This window comes from Lithobates pipiens, unplaced genomic scaffold (assembly GCF_037356315.1).
Source record: "Lithobates pipiens isolate NorthernLeopardFrog02 unplaced genomic scaffold, aLitPip1_a1.2 Scaffold_1, whole genome shotgun sequence".
Lineage (NCBI taxonomy): Eukaryota > Metazoa > Chordata > Amphibia > Anura > Ranidae > Lithobates > Lithobates pipiens.
This window is the reverse complement of record NW_027507685.1, coordinates 172,007,373-172,022,647: the sequence shown is the minus strand read 5'-3', so window position 1 is coordinate 172,022,647 and position 15,275 is coordinate 172,007,373. Positions and strand designations below refer to the sequence as shown.

The 15,275-nt window shown below is 45.6% G+C and overlaps 1 protein-coding gene across 5 annotated transcripts in view; it reads left to right on the top strand.

Moving 5' to 3' along the window:
* Window positions 1-15,275, top strand: part of FAM120C (family with sequence similarity 120 member C) — a 102,938-nt gene that overhangs the window by 63,206 nt on the left and 24,457 nt on the right. For all 5 annotated transcript variants that reach the window (XM_077478888.1, XM_077478889.1, XM_077478891.1 and 2 more), the window contains exons 8-12: window positions 3,879-4,158; window positions 4,573-4,744; window positions 8,204-8,453; window positions 8,543-8,657; window positions 8,771-8,980. In XM_077478888.1, coding sequence (XP_077335014.1) covers window positions 3,879-4,158; window positions 4,573-4,744; window positions 8,204-8,453; window positions 8,543-8,657; window positions 8,771-8,980 — 1,027 coding nt within the window. The remainder of the gene's footprint in view (window positions 1-3,878; window positions 4,159-4,572; window positions 4,745-8,203; window positions 8,454-8,542; window positions 8,658-8,770; window positions 8,981-15,275) is intronic.

The window sequence follows — 15,275 nt, the reverse complement described above, 5'->3', positions numbered from 1 at the left end:
TATTACAGACAAGTTCCAATCAACCAGCATATCCACTGAGGTGATGGGGGACTGCTTTGAAAATGTATTGGCATGCTGCTTGTGTAAGGGCCTTCCATTATGTCTTGGCCATCGCCCTGGTTCCTTCCCCCCAGCTGTTTGGTATTTTGACTGCTGAATGGAGATCCGATTCTAGGCAAGCTGCACATCCAATAGTCATGTAGTTAAATAGTAGCCTTTTGATCCCTCTTGTACTGAATTTCATTGTAATTATATCATCTACTTTTCTTTTGTTAAACCCCTCCGCAAACTTGAGCCACTATATTATTATACAGGATTTATATAGTGCAAACAGTTTACGCAGAGCTTTACAATCTAAAGGGGAGACAGTACAGTTACAATACAATAAAATACAAGAGGGCCCAGCTCATAAGAGCTTACAATCTAATAGGGTGGGGAAAGTGCTAAAAAAGTTTGAGGGATTAGCTGATGGAAGAGTTAAAAGTTCAGTTTATATAAATCCTGTATAATAATAAAATATGCTTATTGGGGACCAGAAGAAGGGCAAGCCAGCTGCTAAGGGGGGCACTTGTGCTAGCACACTCCCGAGCCAAGCTGTATGCGTCTGTAGACACATATGATAAGGCTCGGCCATGCCCCCCCGCTCCTTCCTTGCAGGATTTGATTGAAAGCAGCAAGAGCCTATTACTCTTGCTGCTGTCTGTGATTCCTTCGAGGCCAGGAAGAGCAGGAGCGGTGTGCTGCATCAGTGTGAGGAAGGTTTTAGGGATGGGTGGAGGGAAAACAGATAGAAGTTTTTAACCTAAAAGTGGAACTTAAGTCAGAGATTTACCATATAACACGCACTTTTTCCCCCGGAAAATCAGGGGTGTGTGTTATATGCCGATAACGTACCTTGGAGAAGGAGGGGGGATGAGCGCCGGCAGAATAACTGAATAACTGCGCCGCCATGTCTAGTTCACCAGCGCCGCCAGAATCACTGAGCAGTCATCTTCTACTCAGCTCTCTCTCTCTCTCTCTCTCTCTCTCTCTCTCTCTCTCTCTCACACACACACACACACACACACACACACACACACACACACACACACACACACACACACACACACACACACACACACACACACACACACACACTGTTCTGTCAATCACAGGAGCTGGTCCAATGATGATGGCGGAGGCAGGACGTGTGTGTGAGAGCCGATTACTGTAAAAAGAAGATGACGGCTCTGTGATTCCGGGCGGCGCTCGCCCCCCTCCTGATTTCCTACACTGTATGAGAAATGGTGAGGCTGCAGATAGGCATCAGGCTGCATTGGATGGGCACAAATCAGGCTGCAGATGGGCACAGAGGCTGCATTGTGGCTGCAGATAGGCATCAGGCTGCATTGGATGGGCATAGATCAGGCTGCAGATGGGCACAGAGGCTGCAGATGGGCATCAGGCTGCAGATGGGCACTAATCAGGGTACATTGGTTGGCACTGACCATTATTTTGCTTCAAAGTGGATTATTTGAAAAAAAAGCTTTTTTCCTGAATCTTCCCTCTTAAATTGGGGTGCGTGTTATACTCCGATAAATATGGTAAGCCCCTTCGAACACTTCAGATTGGCCCCTTCCTTTGTGCAGGTTTAGCTATGTAAAACATTAAAAATAAGTGTATACCCTATACTGTTTAAAGTCCAGGAATATACTGTCTCATCCTTCTCTGCGCATGCTCGGTTGCGCTTTATTTATTGTTATTGTGCCGAAAATCAGAGCCACTAGAAGCTGATCTGCTGACAGCCTATAGAATTACTGATGTTTAGGGGCTCTGGGCTTCAGCAAAATGGCAGCACCCGGAAGAAGAAACAGGAGCAATGCTGGAGGCAATTTACAGAACACAACAATTTTGGTGGCATAATTATTAGTGTAGACTGTTCCTTGCTAAAGAATAATATTTGTTATCAAGTTGTTATGGATATAGTTCCGCTTTTGCTGCAAGGAATGCATTAAAACATTTCGCCTTTAGAAACACTTTAAGCTTGTCAATGTACAGTATTATTCAGACATCTCAAGCCTGTAGAAATTGGCTTAACCTCTTTATATAGAGGGGAATTAGAGTGTCACATATAATAGTACCTTAGCTTATAGCTAAAGTGGCCTTAATTCAGGCAGAATTAACAATACTATCCTTTCCCCTTAAGCCGGCCATAGACAGTTCGAATACTGGCCCTTTCAGCAGGAACCAGCCGAGATTTGAACAATGTATGAGCAGGATGAATGATCAATCAACTTGGGTACAGCCACCCTGCTGTATTTTTTTACATGTGATTATCACTAGTGGCTGTTATAGCCGCTAGCGATAATCGTTATGGTCCCCCAGTGGGGGAAGCTGTCAGCGGAAGGGATTCCCCCACCAGCACTGTCTGTGTTGATGGGTGAATCTAGCGAATTTCTTTCCTGCAACCAAGTGTCTATGGCCAACCTTAACCAAAAGTACCATATAAAGAATACAAGTGCATATGCTGCCCCTATAACGATAACAGGCTATGGTTTTTGCTGCATCCAGTTTGAAGGTTCTTTCCATTGTGAAGGAAATATATGGATTTGCTAAAAGATTGTGTGATTGCTAACCGGCTAAAATTATTTTTGGTGGCAGGGCCGTTTATACGTGGGTACCACCAGGCCTCCTGTTCTGGTCCCAGGCAGCTGGGTGAATCAGATGTGGGCAGGGAGAGTGATCAGCATGGGGGGGGGGGGGGATTACTGGAGCCGATCCCATGTATGGCTCTCTCTCCAGTGGCTGAAAGCTGGCATCTTCTCCTCTCCCTCCAACCAGCTTTTACCTGCTGCAGAGAGAGCCATACAGGGGATCAGTTCCAGTTATTCCCCCCCCCCCCCCCCGTGCTGATCACTCTCCCTGCCCACATCTGATTCACCCAGCTGCCTGGGACCAGAACAGGAGGCCTGGTGGTACCCACGTATAAACGGCCCTGCCACCAAAAATAATTTTAGCCGGTTAGCAATCACACAATCTTTTAGCAAATCCATATATTTCCTTCCCCCCCCCCCACCAGTCACCCTTCCTGTGCACCATAAGATTCCTGTTGCTGCCCAGGGCCCTCCTGTGTGTGTATCCCCCCCCCCTTCCACCGTGCTTCCGGCTTTTCTCCTCTCCTTTTCACCTGTGGCTTCAATAAATATGCCACATTTACCAGCCCTTCCTTTCCTGAATGAACACAATGACTGTAGCAAACATTCTTTGTGTTCATTCAAAACTTAAAGCATAACTAAAGGTTGTTTTATTTTATTTTTTAAACAAACATGTCATACTTAACTCCTCTGTGCAGTTGGTTTTGCACAGAGTGGCCCCGAACATCCTCTTCTGGGGTCGCTTCTGGCTCCTCTTCTCGAGTGCCGCTCTCCCTCGGGGCACTCATGCAGGCACGCTCCTGTCAAATCCAATGACATGGGGGGGGGGGGGGTCCTGCTGTCTGTGTCAATGGACGCAGCAGCAGGACTCCCTCCCACCCCCCATGTCAATGGATTTCATTGACAGCAGCAGGAGCGAATGGCTGTGCTGCTATCAATCTATCCAATCAGGACCCAAGACACCGGCTGGAGCTAGTGTGCTCATCCCTGTCGCTGGAATGACCGGGTTCAGGTAAGTAAAACAGGGGATCTGGGGGGCCGCTGCATCCCAGGTAATTTTTCTCCCTGATGCATAGAATGTGTTAAGGTGAAAAACCTTGTGGGTTTACAACCCCTTGAAGCATAGTAAATTGTGTTATGGGGGGGAGGGGGGGCTGTCAGGTTGGCTGTATGGGGCCCCATGTTTTCTAACAGCGGCCCAGCTTGGTGGTATTTGACGTTTTTTCTTTACTCTCCATCATACAGTCATGTCACAGAGGCAAGACAGCACAAGACTAATTGGGAGGAATCTTCTGGAGAGAAAATGACACAGAACTGGGGCCACCAGTCAGGATCTGGAGAATCCCAACAAAATATAGGACAAAATGAATCACAGATTCCATCCCTGCTATCCATGGCGACCAGAAACCACATGGATATCACCACGCCACCTTTACCTCCTGTGGCTCCTGAAGTATTACGAGTAGCAGAGCACAGACATCGACGGGGTCTAATGTACCCCTACATCTACCATGTCCTCACAAAGGTTTGTGCTGTGCAAAATGCTAGCATAAAAAAAACCTCTACTATAGCCTATATACTATATATTCCACCTCTCATTAATACCAGTGCAAATTTGCACATTAAATAAAGGACAATCCAGCCCTTTTCAGGAGTATACTGTATATTTAGGTTTTCTTTTGCAGTCACTAAGGTAAAGCAATTGATATTTGTGAACAATGCAACCAGTTTAATTGCATCAAGTTTGATTTTTAAGCAATAATATTCATTTCCAATAATTACACGGAGTCCATAGAAGGTCCCATTGTTTGTTAGGCTGAAGACGAGCAGATCTCTTGCTGTCTAATTTCTGATGAGAAATCTGCACGTCTATGGCAGTCCTGTTACTGAAGGTGGTCTACACAGCTTACCTTTATCTGGCTTTCTCTTCTTCCCATAGGGTGAGATTAAATTGCCAGTGTGCATAGAGGATGAATGCAACACTGATCTCCCCCCTGCCACCATTCTTTTCCGCCCAGCACGCCAATATGTATACGGAGTCTTATTCAGCCTGGCTGAGACTCAGAGGCGGCTTGAGCGGCTAGCCATGCGCAGGCGTCTGCCAGTGGATGGTAAGGGAATTGTTATGTTTTTTTGTTTTTTTTAATTGATGTAGTTGTTTTGGTATGTTCTTTATGTGTTGTGTGTATTCTGCGATTACACCGTTCTGAGCACATTAAAACAGTTGTGTCAAAAAAATACAGAATTTTTGTTTCCTGTCCTCAGCTAGTTTCCTTTTCTCTTAGTTCCTATAAGTCCTTTTGTTCTTCTAAGCAGACTTATCTGAAACCTAATCTTCCTAAGGATATTTGTGTCTGTTTTTCTGTCAGTCTTTCTGCTTAGTTGCTGAGTTGTCTTAAATTGTTTGTCGTTGCCAATCTACAGGACAACCGTCATGGTTGGGGAGGGGCTCTCTTTGAACTGTAGAAATGCAATGTCACAATAAACCCCAAACAAAAGTCAGTCTTATTAAATTACATATTATTCACACTTCTGTATTTAAATGTACCTGAAATGCTTCCTAAATTTAGATATTTGATTGCTTTCATTCTTATGCCCGTACACGCGATCTGAAAGTCCGATGAGAGCTTTTGGTCGGAAATTTCGACCATGTGTATGCTCCATCGGACTTTTGCTTGGCGGATTTCCCGCCAGCAAAAGATTGAGAGCAAGTTCTCTATTTTTCGGTCGCAAAAATTCAGATCATCTGTACCAATTTCGACGCGCAAAATTCCTACGCTTGCTCTGAAACAATTCGAAGCATGCTCTGAAGCACTGAACTTCATTTTCTCGGCTCGTCGTAGTGTTGTACGTCACCACGTTCTTGGTGGTCGAAAATTCAGAGAACTTTTGTGTGACTGTGTGCATGCAAGCCAAGCTTGAGCGGAATTCCATTGGAAAAACCATCTGAGTTTTTTCAGACTGAAAATCCGCTCGTGTGTATGGGGCATTAGAAAGTGCTCTTAATCAGAACATTGGAAACTGAAGATGCTGGGATGTAAGCTCCACTCCTAAAAGTCATGGCATTGGGAAACTAAAAACCTCCAGGAGTCCTAGCATTATTTATCTTTTTCCTTTTTCCTGTAGCAAGAAATATCTTTTATTGCTTCCTGTGACATCAACATTCTTGTATTGCAGCTGATGGGAGGTCAGTTCCTACTGGTGCAGACATGCCCCCCAAATCTCCAAAAAAAACTATTCCCACATTGTGTGGACAGGCTCTTGGGAATTAAGGCATCAGTATTATATGGATGTGGAAGGGATTGAAGGGTTGGGGGATAAGTGTAGTCCAGGAGGAAGGGCAGACTATTCTGGTAGGGATTGTGTTCCGTCAGATTTTGTAATGGAAGTGACGTTCCATCGTGGCCATCTTGGTACACCCTGCACTCGCCCACACTAAGACTACAGTCTGAAGTTGCCAAGTGGACATCTTTTTACACCCACCGAAGTCTTGCATCTATTTTATGTGCAGACACATACCCGTTGTTCTAGCACTGCAGGTGTTCCATCAGATTAGGCGACCCGTCAGAACTTGTAATGAAAGTGAGGTTCCGTCACGGCCATCTTGGTACACCCCGCACTCAGCTGCAGTAAGCCTACAGTCTGAAGTCGCCAAGCGGACATCTTTTACACCCACTAAAGTCTTGCATTTCACACTTATTTTTTACCACTTTAAAATTCAACATCAAAACAGTGTCACAGACTTCTAAATACTGTATTTCACGATATAAGCTCAGTTTTGTAGTAAAAGTAAGTGTGAAATGTAAGACTTCGGTGGATGTAAAAAGATGTCCGCTTGGCGACTTCAGACTGTAGGCTGAGTGCGGGGGGGAAACAAGATGGCCGTGATAGAACATCACTTCCGTTAAAAGTTCTGATGGGTCGCCTAATCTGAAGGAAAACCTGCAGTGCGGAGGCCCAAACAGGAAGTTATGGGCACACTGGATCTCTGCCAGATCAACGGGTATGTGTCTGCACATAAAATACATAAAGGTCCAGCAACAAGGCAAAATGCAGTTAAAAATCCATAGAATCTTTATTAAACATCCATCAAGATATAAAAGGGATAATACAATATACACAGCAGCATTTTTAAAGGGATAAAACATGGAGGTATTTGTATGTATTGAAGACTTTTCATACAGAGGGAGCTGCTTCTCTGTTTTACTTGATATTTTACCAGCTCTCCTGTACTGCTAAACAAACTTTGGCCATCACATTCACAGTAATCTTTCTTTTGTTTAGTTACTCCTCTTGACTTCATAATATTCTTTTTGTTTACCAAAATGATGTCGCTTCCCCTACTTAATTGCCTATCTAATATACCTATTTAACCACTTTAAGACCAGGCTTTTTCTGACACTTTTTGTTCACAAGTTTAAATCAGGGTTTTTTTTTGCTAGAAAATTACTTTTAACCCCCAAAAATTATACCCTTTTGTTTAAGCAGAGACCCTAAGGAATAATATTACAAGTGGATAGATACCTTACATGTCACTCTTTAAAATTGCGTGGAATGGCAACAAACTACCGTGCTTAAAAATATTCATAGCCAACGTTTTAAATGCCTTTACAGGTTACCAATTTAGAGTTACGGAGGAGGTCTGGCGCTAGAATTATTGCTATCCCTCTAATGTTTGCAGCAATAATTTACATGTGTGGTGCAAACACTGTTCACATATACGGGTGCGACTTGCGTATGTTTTTGCTTCTGCGTGTGAGCATGGAGGGGGATGGGGCACTTTATCATTTTTTTATTTTTGCAGTTGACCTTATATATATATATATATATATATATATATATATATATATATATATATATATATTTTTTTTTTATCACTTTCATTCTTTTTACAAGGATTTAAAACATCCCTTGCAATAGAAATATGGATGGCGGGTCCTCTTTATGAAGAGATCTGGGGTCAAAAAGACTCCAAACCTCTTTACCTTTTTAAAAAGTAAAAGATCAAAGTAGTGGTGGGAGGGGGCGACTTCACTCCCCATCCCTGCTCTTCAGATAGCGCTCCAGCGGCTCGTGAGACACTCAAAACACTTTTAAGAGAAAACAATATCGGGGTTATGGCTATCTTCAGCTATAATCCCGGTAAACCACAACGTCTATATACGTATTGCAGTCGGCAAGTGATTAATAATCAAAATGTTGGTTTGTATTTCAAACTTTTTTCTGGCATGTTTTTTAAAAAACTTTCTTTGGCAAGCAAAATAAGGATTCAGCTTTCAAATGTGCCTAGATTTTGGTTATTTCGATTAGTTTAGTCTGGAAGGTTTTCCTGCTGACCGTTAGAAAATGTTCACAGTTTCCCAGATATTGGTGTATGGAGATTCCTGAAAATGTTGGAGTTGCGTACATCTTCTTGTATTGCATCTGAAGTAATACAATCTCATGCGGACAATTGGGGCCATTCCACCAGCTGTCTGCACTGACATGGAGGACTGCAAAACGTGTTTTTCTCCCTTTATTGAAAGACGACAATCTAATTTCTCTGTGATTTTTTTTTTTTTCCTTTGTAGTTCCGCCAGTGATAATTAAAGAGTGGTCTGCCTATAAAGGGAAGTCACCTCAGACTCCAGAGCTGGTATCGGCCCTGACCTTCAGAGAATGGACTTGTCCAAATTTGAAGAAACTGTGGCTTGGCAAAGCTGTAGAAGACAAAAACCGCCGAATGAGAGCGTTCCTGGCCTGTATGAAGTCAGACACACCCAGCATGTTGAACCCAGCTAATGTGCCCACACATCTCCTCCTCATGTGCTGTGTGCTTCGGTGAGAAGAGTCAGCAAGTCTACAGGTTAAATGTCCATTCTTCTTTCTGAGGGAGGGCGAGAAGTCACAATCTGTTCTTTTATTTGCAGGTATATGATGCAGTGGCCTGGAGGGAGAATATTATTTAGGCATGAGTTGGATTCATTTCTAGCACAGGCTGTATCTGCACAACTTTATGAGCCCGACCAGCTACAGGAGCTCAAGGTAGAGTCACTTTGTAGAGTTTTACTTTTATAATATCTTCTATGTTAAAGATTGTGCTACAAATATATTGTGTGAGTGGCCTTATGAATCCTTGACTTGTTTTCACTGGCCAGATTGAGAAACTGGATGCTCGAGGTGTGCAGCTGGCAGCGCTCTTCATGAGTGGAGTGGATACTGCACTATTCGCCAACGATGCCTGCGGCCAGCCTGTTCCTTGGGAGCACTGCTGTCCATGGATTTACTTTGATGGGAAGCTGTTCCAGAGCAAGCTGAACCGAGCAGGAAGGGAAAAAGCACCTTTAATCGATCTTTGTGATGGTCAGGTAAGAAATCGAAAAGTCTTTATAGAATGCACAGACTATACAGATCATTCCAGTTTGCACTAGTCTTTATTAGTAGTAGAGTTCACCCCATGAAAGGGTATGTGTAGACCTTCAAATGATCAAATATGAAAGACACATATAAATAGACATAAATTGATGCAGTTTTATACATCATTTAATGCATTATTATTTTTTGTTTAAATGACAGCAGTGTAAGTACTGCGATATGACTTAGGCTGGCCTTACACAGTTCGAATCTCGGCCAGTTGAGCAGGAACCGGCCAAGATCCAAACCGTTTTTGGGCAAGGCTGATTGTACCAAGTTGATTGGTTGATCAGTGTGGTTTCAACCAGCCTGCCAGATTCTCTTTCGATTTTCGTTAGCGGCTGCTATAGCCACTAGTGATAATCACTGGGTTCCCCCTGCGGGAGCAGACAGTGCAGGAGGGAATCCCCTGTCAGCACTATCTGTGTTGATAGGGGGAATAATGCAAATTCCTTCCCTGCAAGCCGTGGTTGCAGGAAAGAAATTTGCACCATGCGTGGGCCTGCCTTAGTGTCAGCCTCTTGCAGTCCCCCTCTGTACAGAAGAGTTTGGATTAGGAGATGGAGGAATTTGAACCAGGAGAAGATCAGTTGTGCTGTAATTTTCTTGTGCTAGGGAGGAGGATCAGTGGGCTGTCCTTCCTTTCATGGTCAGGGGTCAAGACCCATAAAGCTTGGCCATTCAGCAGGGACCCAGTGAGATTCGAACCATATATGGGCAGGCTGATTGTACCCAAGTCAATCTATTGATCGGCGTGAGTACAACCAGCATGTTGAAGCTGTTGCCGCTAGCACTAATCACGGTGTTCTCCCAGTGGGGAGGACCCCACACGCTTTGCAGGAGGGATTCCTCCAACAACACTAACTATCTTGATGAGGGAATCAAGTGATTTTGCTTGCAGGAAAGAAAATCGTATCATCTATGGCCTGAATAAGTGAAATGAAAACCGAAGCCACAAATAATCAGGCCCCCGTCCCTTGTCAGACAGGGCTGTGGTGTGTGGCAGAGCGGTAAAAAAAAATCTTAGAATTGGAGGAACAGAAGTAAAATGTCTTTGGCAGGTAAAAGAGTTACAAGTGAAAACTGTAGGATCTGCTTGGTTTCTAATTACATAAAACACCCATATTGCTCCTTGACAAGGTGGTCTTTGGCACAGGTTAGACTGTGTGGAAGCAATGTATTCTTACTCGTTACAAGAGAGGCATTTTTTGTCAATGTATATTCAAACCTAAAACCAAAATGTAATATATTTCAGGTTGCCAGCAAATACTCTATTGCAGCTTTATTGCTACAGGGTGGCTGCTCTCTGCAGAATTGCATATATATATATATATATATATATATGTATATATATATATATATATATATATATATATATATATATATATATATATATATATTCGGCACTTCCTGGTAGGGGGGTGCCCACATCACAGCAGAAGGCTGTAAACAATGCAAAGCTCCATCCTGTCAGTGGTGATGTGCTGGATTTTTTTTCCCTGCGAAGCAGAGGAATAAAATCCAGCACATCCCTTTGTGAAAGCAGCATACAGTACACACAAAAACATTGGTTAGGCACACATTTAACCCTTTGATTTCCCTAGATGTTTGCCCAATTCAATACAGGACACTTTTACCCCCTCCCTGCCCGGGCCAATTTTCAGCTTTCAGTGCTCACACTTTGAATAACAATTGCGCGATCGTGCTACACTGTATCCAAACAAAATTTTGATAATTTTGTTCACACAAGTAGTGTTTTATTTTGGTAGTATATAATCGCCACTGGTGTTTTATTTTTTGCTAAATAAACAAAAAAAGACCGAACATTTTGAAAAAAATAAAAAGTTTCTCTTATATTCACCGACCGACACAGCTCCTCTCTGTACAAAGTGGGTTTGTTAGCCTGCCACTAGGAGAAACTAGGCAAAATGCTAACAACCCTCCCTGCTGCCACAGCAGCTTCAGTTTTAATTTGCCTAGTGAAGGAGAATGACCTAGGAACCCTGCGGGCCCTTTGGTCCATTTTTTTGATGCAGGACTTATGCTTTTGCGCAAGATGGATGATTCTTTGATCTTCCATCAACTGCCGGCTGGTTGACAGGCTGGTTAAGTTATTCTTGTAGTCCCCCCAGTCCAGCCATCGAGCGTGTGCAGGTCGCAGCTACGGCTCGGCAGGCCACGACATACCTCGGCTCCAGAGGTGGTTGGTGAGCTTCAATGCTCCGGGGTATACATATGACCGGGCAACTGATGTGTGGATCACAGTTTACCGAGGCCAGCAGCCACCCTGTAACTGCGCAGGAGTGGGTCTGTGATGGAATGTCTCCCAGCTCTTCAGGACTGGTCAGTACGGCTCTCCCTGCTTCGGTGGGGTTGAGCAGCTGGGCATTCCCTGGGAGGTCGATTCAGGGGCCACCTCACCTCCTTCTCTTCTCTCCCACGTCCCTATCGCGAATTGGGGGAGCAGAAGGCTTCGCCTGTCTGTGTGGTGAACCAACTAGTGCATGGCCTAAAGTACGTTTGTGATGCGTCCCTGGATACTCTCCCCTTATTATCCAGGGCTTCGGTGTCAGCTGTGGTACTGCGGCGCCTGATTTGGTTAAAATGCTGGTCTGCTGACCAGGCATCTAAGAAAGCCCTGACGGATCTCCCCTTCCTTGGCGACCGGCTCTTTGGAGCCTCATTGGATGACATTATTAAAAATGCCACCGGGGGTAAGAGTACCCTACTCCCACAAGCCAGGAAGCCTAGGAAGCCACACTGCAGGCAAGGGCCCTCTTTTTCTACTCACAAGCGGCTTTTTTGTCCGACCGGGGCTTCGGCGAAGCATCCCCAGCCCGACAGGACGGACACGGACGGACAAAAGTGTCCCTGGCATCACAAGCCTGCGACAAAAAGTGTTACCGCATGAAGGTTTGCCCCCACCCCTGTCTCGGGTGGGGGGTCGTCTTCGGGAGTTTGCAGCCAGGTGGTCTTCCCGACTGTCCAACCGATGGGTTTGCGATTTGATTTCCTCAGGCTACAAGATAGAGTTCCTCTCTTGGCCACAGACAAGATTCTTCCCCTCCAGCATACCCGTAGCCCCAGCTTGCCGGGAGGCCCTCTTGGGGGCTGTAAGGGACTTGCTGAGTCGCGGGGTGGTGGTACCAGTTCCGGATTTGGAACGCTTCCGGGGGTTCTATTCGAATCTATTTGTAGTTCCCAAGAAGGAAGGGGTACGTCCAATTTTGGACCTAAAAGCCCTCAATCACTTTGTAAAAGTGCAGAGGTTCAGAATGGAATCAGTTTGCTCGGTAGTCGCTGCACTCCATCGTGAGGACTTCCTGGCGTCTTTGGACATGCAGGATGCGTACCTGCACATTCCCATATGTCTGCGGCATCAAAAGTTTCTGTGATTTGCAGTTGAGGAATCCCAATATCAGTTTGTGGCTCTATCTTTTGGCCTGGCATCAGCCCCCCCGAGTCTTTACCGAGGTATTGGCTCCAGTTTTGACATTGCTGCTACAACGCGGGATCGCGATCGTAGGATATCTAGACGATCTCCTCCTGAGAGCATCTTCCGCCTCAGAGTTAGAAGAGGATGTTGCGATCACAATGCAGACTTTGCAAGAATTTGGATGGCTTTTGAACCTAAAGAAGTCGGTGGTTGTACCGACCCAGCGCCTGGAGTAGCTAGGCTTGCTGCTGGACTCCAAGGAAGGGAGAGTCTTTCTCCCTTCAGACAAAGTGCAGACTCTCAGGTCCGCAATAAAACCGCGGTCGTCGCTTCGCTTTTGCATGCGAGTCCTGGGGCTCATGGTGGCCACCTTCGAGGCCATGCTGTATGCTCAGTTCCACACCAGAGTCTTGCAGAAAGAGATTTTGTCAAAATGCGACAAATCTCCATTGTCCCTGGATCGTTCGATCCAGGTGAGCCAGTCAGTCAGAGACTCCCTGATATGGTGGCTGAGATCCCTGGTGATTCAGTCAGGAAAGTCATTCCTACCTCTACGATGGACGGTGATTACAACGGACGCCAGCCTATCCGGCTGGGGTGGAGTGATGGGCGTTCAGTAGGCTCAGGGTCTCTGGTCGGCGTAAGAATCCAGGTTGCCGATCAGTCTGCTCGAATTGAGATCGATCAAGCTGTGCCTCTCCACTTGGTCCATAAGACTAAAAGGACGTCCGATCAGGATCCAGTCATACAACACCACCGCGGTGGCATATGTCAATCACCAAGGGGGGATAAGAAGCTCAGCTGCAGCTCGGGAGGTCGCTCACATACTTCGGTGGGCAGAGCGACACGTACCGGGCCCTGTCAGCCATTTACATTCCCAGAATGGAGAACTGGCAGGCGGACTATTTGAGTCGCCAGATGCTGAACCCAGGAGAATGGGAGTTGCATCCGGAGGTGTTCAGGTTACTGTGCCTGAGGTGGGGCACACCAGATGTGGATCTTCTGGCCTCCCGTCTCAATCGGAACTTCCCAAGATTCGTCTCCAGGACAAGAGATCCGTGGGCAGATGCGTGAGACGCGCTGGTGGCTCCGTGGAATCAGTACCAGCTGATATATGCCTTTCCTCCGCTAAAACTATTACCACGTCTGCTTCGCAGAGTGGAAGCCGAAGGGATCCCGGTGATATTGGTTGCTCCATATTGGCCTCAGCATCCTAGGTACGTGGATCTGGTGCGCCTGGTGGCAGACGCTCCGTAAGCACCATTAAAGGGCAAATTTCGGCTTTGGCTGTCCTTTTTCAGCGGCCCCTGGCATCTCGCTCGCTGGTGAGTACCTTTGTTCAGGGGGTTCGTCATGTAGTCCTTCCAGTGCGTCCACCGTTACCCCCCTGGGATTTGAACCTGGTGTTGTCGGCGCTTCAGAAACCGCCGTTTGAAAATATCCAGGAGATTCCCCTGTTGACTCTTTCTCAGAAAGTAGTTTTTCTTGTGGCCATCACATCGGCCAGGAGGATTTCGGAGCTGGTGGCCTTGTCTTGCAAGTCGCCCTATCTGGTTATCCACAAGGATAAGATGGTGTTGCGTCTGCAACCGTCTTTTCTACCAAAGGTAGTATCGGCTTTTCATATCAATGAGGACATTGTGGTACCTTAGTACCCTAAGGAGGTGGCCCTTCACGCTTTGGACGTGCTTCGGGCTCTGAAGTTGTATTTGTCTGTCACTGCTCCTTTTCGGAAGTCAGACTCGCTGTTTGTCTCGGTGGCTGGTCCAAAAAAAGGCATGGCGGTTTCGTCGACCACCATTTCTAGGTGGATCAGACAGATTGTTGTACAAGCCTAGGCTTTGAAGGGGAAGGTGGTCCCCTTTTTAGTCACGGCCCAATCCACAAGGGCAATTGGCACGTCTTGGGCCTTCCAACACCAAGCGTCTGTCGCTCAGGTGTGTAAGGCGGCGACCTGGTCGCCTGTCCACGCGTTTACCAAGTTTTACAAGGTAGATGTCGGTGCATCGGCTGATGCCTGTTTTGGCCGCAAAGTCTTGCAGTGTAGTTGTGTTGGAATATGCAAATGGCCTTTTTTTCAGTTTTTTCAGTAAAAACACAGTACTGTTATGCTAAGTACACTGTTGCATTACTTCCGCAGTTTGAAACGGTTTTGGGTAATTACTCCGGTTGAGGGTACCCTGATTTTTGTGGTGGGTTTTCCACGCACTGTTGTTTTTGTGGGTAAAGTTTCACTAGTTCCCACTTGCCATGGTGGATGAAGTTTTTATGCTGTTCTTCCCACCCCTTGTTTGGCACTGTTTGGGGACGTCCCACTTTGTACAGAGATGAGCTGTGTCGGTCGGTGAATATAAGAGAAAACAGGATTTTTTGTACTCACCGTAAAATCCTTTTCTCTGTAATTCACTGACCAACACAGCACCCACCCCTTATTTTCTCTATGTTATACTGCTTGTTGACGTACTGTAGCTGCTGTGGCAGCAGGGAGGGTTGTTAGCACAGGGTCCGCCCCCCCCCCCCCCCCGGGCGGAACTGACAATTCTGTGTATTGTGTTACAATTTTGCCTAGTTTCTCCTAGTGGCAGGCTAACAAACCCACTTTGTACAGAGAGGAGCTGTGTCGGTCGGTGAATTACAGAGAAAAGGATTTTACGGTGAGTACAAAAAATCCTGTTTTTTCTTTGTTATAAAAATTGTTCTTGATACATTAAGGCCAAAATCTATTCTGCTCCATTTCTGTGCTGAAAAAACCCAAATCGGTGTATATTATTAAGTCTGTAGGAAAGTTATAGAATTCACAAACTATGGGATAT